This window comes from Gavialis gangeticus, unplaced genomic scaffold, assembly GCF_001723915.1.
Source record: "Gavialis gangeticus isolate Ggan-Ray unplaced genomic scaffold, GavGan_comp1, whole genome shotgun sequence".
Lineage (NCBI taxonomy): Eukaryota > Metazoa > Chordata > Crocodylia > Gavialidae > Gavialis > Gavialis gangeticus.
The window spans coordinates 35,113,723-35,118,742 of record NW_017729033.1 but is presented as its reverse complement, the minus strand read 5'-3'; the positions used below and the strand labels follow the sequence as shown (position 1 = coordinate 35,118,742).

Genomic DNA, 5,020 nt, shown 5'->3' with positions numbered 1-5,020 from the left:
AGATCAAGGCCCCTGCGGTGAGGGAGGGAGTGGGGCTGGGGACAGGATGGAGCCACGAGCAGCTCATCATAGGGGAGTGTGGCTCCTGCCACTGCACATCTCCAGGGCAACCATGGACTACCACCCACCCTGAGCAGAGCCCTGGCCAAGCCCCCCTGCCGGGAAGAGCCCCCCACCCCGGTCCCAGCTCACAGTGGCAGCCTGCCCTTGCCCTGTTCAGATTCAGGGGTTACATGCCCTCCATAGCTCCCCCAGGGGTGCGTGCAGCAATGGGAGCTGCCTCTTCTCCCAACTCCACCCCCTGCCTGTGTCCCCAGATGAGCTGCTCATGACTCTGTCCCAGCCCCCCACTTCCCTCACCACAGGGGCCTCGATCACCTCCCCACCCTAACAGACTTACCAGCTGAGCGCTGCTCTGCAAGCTGCTGGGCTGGCCACGTGCATACTGCAGATGTGCATGCACGTGACATTTATCGGTGACATTTATCAGCCACATAAGCTGAAAAAGCCAGTTGCTGACTTTAATGTCAGTTTGTCTTCTATCAGTGCTGATTCGATATGAACCAATGTATTGGTGCACCTCCACCTGTAATTGTAATGTATGGAGGAGCAGCTGATTGTTTTGGGTGGATTGGTAAAGTATTTTAGTTTTCATGAAGTTGACGACGAGTTCAAGCATTCTATGTGCTTCACAGAAGCAGTCAAGAGTGATCTGGAGCTCTTTAGTTGGGTGGGCACACATGACACATGATATATTGAAAATCAGTAATGGAGGTGTTAGTTATCTAGGATTTGGAATGTAAATGGTTGATGTTACAAGTTGGCAGGATTTGATTTTTATCAATAGACATCGATTTCACCTGGCTTACAAACCAACAGAAAAATATTTCTACTAGTAATCATTGAAATTTACATAAAGGAGACGAACAAAGAAAATCTGTAGGGAACACGATATGCACGTGCACACATCTCCACTCCAGGAGCTTGGGGTCATGTCGGTAAGGCTGTGCTGAGGTGGGGTTTAGCAGCAGGGAGCTTGGTGCTGCCAGCCATTCACTCTGCCCAGGTCCCAGCCGGGCCAGGGGCCAAATTCCTGTGGAGCCTGCCCCAACACCTGCATGATCAGGGCAGGAGCCCAACTCCCGTAGTGGCCTAGCTGGGCTGGGCTGTGTAGGAGTTTGGCCCCTGCTCCGTCTGGGATTTAGGAAGAGCGAGTGGCCAGTGGCACCAAGCTCCTGGACACTACCATCCAACATCCCCTACTCCTGGCACAGCCCCCAACTCCTGCAGAGTGAGTGAGTGAGTGAGTGAGTGAGTGAGTGAGTGAGTGAGTGAGTGAGTGAGTGAGTGAGTGAGTGAGTGAGTGAGTGAGTGAGTGAGTGAGTGAGTGAGTGAGTGAGTGAGTGAGTGAGTGAGTGAGTGAGTGAGTGAGTGAGTGAGTGAGTGAGTGAGTGAGTGAGTGAGTGAGTGAGTGAGTGAGTGAGTGAGTGAGTGAGAGAGAGTGTGTGTGTGTGTGTGTGTACGTGCTAAATCAATAAAAAATCGAAAATCACTCATAATGTCGTACAGTCCTGAAAATGTCAATTGGTAAAAATCCAAATAAATGCTTAAAAGTAAACATTGATTTTACCCATTGGAATTTAAAATAAAAATTAAATTCTGCCAAGTCAGTTGTACTGACTCCAGATGGAAGTCTGTCAGTAATGAGATGTGAAGTAGCTGTGATATAAATGGAAACGGGAGTTGGTGCAATCATGCAACCTTGGTTGACTCCAGTGAAGGGGTCCATTTCCCAGCCATTACTTAAGATAGCTACTGTACTGTCATCATGGCAGTCTAATAATAGTAACAAATTCTGGCAGTCATCCAGATCTCTTCAGAGTGTTCCACAAGGTCTCTCTGTTGACTGAATCAAAGACCTGAGGTCAGTGAAGGCCAAGTGAAGATCCTGGTGTAGCTCAGGGCACTTTCCCTGCAGCTGTCTAACAAAAAAGATTGCATCTATTTTACCTGAGTAGTCTGAAAAGGCATTGGGACTCGGGTAGAATCTTCTCAGTGAGGAAAATGAAGGCAAAGATCTTCCCAGCTACAGACAAGGAGTACAATACTGCAATAATTGCTGCCATCTGATGTCTCCTTTCTTGAGTGTGCTAATAATTCTGGCATCCCTCAAGTCACTGGGAATCTGTTCATGTTTCCAGATTTTCGTAAGACTCGGGTATAGTTGGTGAGAGAGCTTTTTTCCACCTTTATAACTTTCACCTGGTATTCCATAAGAACCACATGCTTTGTTGTTCTTCATCTGCTTAATGGCTTTCAAAGCTTCTTGATAAATTAGGAAGGCTTAATGGGGTGTGTTGTGGAATGGCTTTAGTGGTTTCATTTTCAACACTAGAATCCTGGTTCAGGAGCTCTTCAGTGTGCTCCTTCCACTGTGTTGATGGCAGAGCTGTCTTAAAAGAGTGTTGTTCCAACTTTGGACCTCAGAAGGGATGGCTTCTTGTGTGGCAAGAATCATCTCATCTTTGGGAACAGATAAGAGGACTCAGTTGAGTTTAAAATAGAATTCTTTTGTTTTGTCATCTGCATTCGGTCAGGGCATATGCACCGATGACTTGCATGTATCTGCTGGTACTCTGTGACCGTCAAAGCTATTACTTTTTAATATATAAGTATAACTACTTCCTTTTCTACTCTCCATACTAATATGTCCCTAATTAGGCTACTCATAAAATCAGTGGATGTTAACAGATGCAAGCAACCTCATTTTTTAAAACATTCTCAGAGATTTTTTTATGATTTCCTCCCAGCAGTTGTAGTTCTGCTCTTAAGCCCATTAGTCTAAAATAGTAGTCAGTTCTGATGCAGTAATAGGTTCCCTAATATGAATGTATCAGCTCTTTGACTGCAGGGGGGGTTTTTTTATATAACGTGGGCTGAACTGTATGTCAAAAAATACTGGTCTTGAACTACTCACATTTTTCATATGATTTAGGCACCTACCGAATTTGCAATTTCATGACTTCCGTGAAATCCACAAAATCTGCAGGGGCGGGGGGGCCTTACCAAGTACTCACAAGGGCAGAGGGCTGCCAGCAAGGTGGCTGCCACTCCTGCCTCTTGCCATTGATTGGCTGCAAGGGCTGTTTGTCACATGACCCTGCCCCCCACCAGTCAGCAGTGAAAGGTGAAGCTGCATGACAACAGCCCTCACAGACAATTAGCAGTCAGGGGTGAGGCCACCGGGGTCCCCTGGCCTATCAGAGGTATGGGCCTGCCATGCTCCACCTGCGAAATGGCTGCCTGTGAAATCGGGGTGCAGCCACCAAGCATTAGGTGGTCCCTACAAATGATTGTGGCAGTACAGGCAGTCTTTATCCTGTTGTTTGAGCAGATACCTGCGCTAACTTTCAGTGACAATAACTACATCTTTTTTTTTTTTCTTTAAAGCAAAATCAACCTGCAATAGTTAAACGGAAAAGAGGACGGCCTCGTAAATACCCTCTTGAAGCAGTACAGCCAGGTAGTGAATACTAGGGGAAACTCTGATGGAAAAACATGGCAATGTTAACAGTGACGTTCTGAGTTGTTTTCTATTCTTTCAGATGCAAATTTAAAAGTTGATAAAAGCATTGGGAATGTAAGTATCATATTTTATTTGGAAAAGCACATTTGTACTGACCGTTTAAAAAAAATATATTTTCCTGGGTAACATTTTAGAGTCTGAGTGGCCCTGTGCAGCATGGAGCAAAAACTAATAAACTAGAAAATTAGGCTGTTGAAGCCTAAAAACACTGTCTGGAGAATCTTTCAATATAGTAATCAAATGGGTAAGAAACAAAGCATTCTAAATGCTAAGAACTAAACAACAGTGTCCAGCACTCTAATAATGCTATATTCAGTTCATCACATTAGAGATAAATTCGAAGGTTGAGGCTACCATGAAAATGTCAGACATTCTCTAGGTACGTTTGTACACAGATTTAAAGTGTGTGTATGCACACATGCGCTCTCAGAATTTACTGTGGTCTAATAATTAAACATGAAGTAAAGTGACTGAGACCAGTTTTCTCTGCCAGCCTTCCTGACCCACTTGTTCCCAACAACATGCATGCTTCAAATGGAGCTTTAGACCCCTTAGTTTGAGCTTTCAACTTGAGTAATGATGACTTTTTTTTTTTTTTAAATTACTGTAGCTATAGCAGATTATAATTCCGCACAGCTTTTTTTCCATCAAAAGTAAATACTGTATTGTGGTTGTGGTAATGTTGTGCATGTCCATTTTTAAAAGTCATGTGGAATTACAGCACTTTACATTTTTTTTTTTATGGCCTTAGATCAGTGGATCACAGAGCCTCTTGCAGTTGATCTGAGGCTGGGGGGGGGGGCTAAGCGCATGTGTGCATGTGTGTGCACACCACCCCCCAGCCCAGCAGGTCAGTCCACCAGGGAGGGAAAGGGCAGGGGCCAGATCAAAGCCCCTGCAGTGAGGGACAGGGTGCAGCAGAGGCAGAAACAGAGGTAAAATGAGTAGGGTCCTGGCTGGGCAGGTGGTGGGAGGACCAAGCCCAGGTAGCTCAAGCAGGCAGCTGCCATTGCGGGCTCGCCTTTATGCCCCGGTCCCTACTGCAGCTGGCTCGGGATCAGCCCCATGCCATGCGTGCCTGCTGCTGGGTGGGCAGGGGATGAGGCTTAGCTCAGTGGCAGGTGCACATGGCATTGGGCCACTCCTGGGGCAGCTACAACGGGGCTCAGGGCTCAAAGCCTAGTCCGCGATGGCAGCTGCCTCCACCAAGCACAGATGCAGGGCAGTGTTGGGGGACTGGGGCCTCTCTTCCCCGCAGCAGTGTTGGGCCAGGCTGTGCCTGAGCCAGGGGTGGCACTGGGAGCAGGGAGGGGGGCTGCAGGCACCCCAAAATTTGCCGTAGCACCCCTGACCCCCCCCACCAAGTGCTGCTGCCACCCGCCCCGAGTGCAACATGGCCCAACCTTCCTACCGGAAGGAGCCTGCCTTCCACCC

General features: G+C 47.3%; 1 protein-coding gene across 1 annotated transcript in view; it reads left to right on the top strand.

The window, feature by feature from the left end:
- The window catches only part of BOD1L1 (biorientation of chromosomes in cell division 1 like 1), an 86,527-nt gene that overhangs the window by 71,861 nt on the left and 9,646 nt on the right, over nucleotides 1–5,020 (top strand). Inside the window, exons 21-22 of the mRNA XM_019525818.1 lie at nucleotides 3,451–3,523; nucleotides 3,606–3,640. Of these exons, the coding sequence (XP_019381363.1) occupies nucleotides 3,451–3,523; nucleotides 3,606–3,640 (108 nt within the window). The remainder of the gene's footprint in view (nucleotides 1–3,450; nucleotides 3,524–3,605; nucleotides 3,641–5,020) is intronic.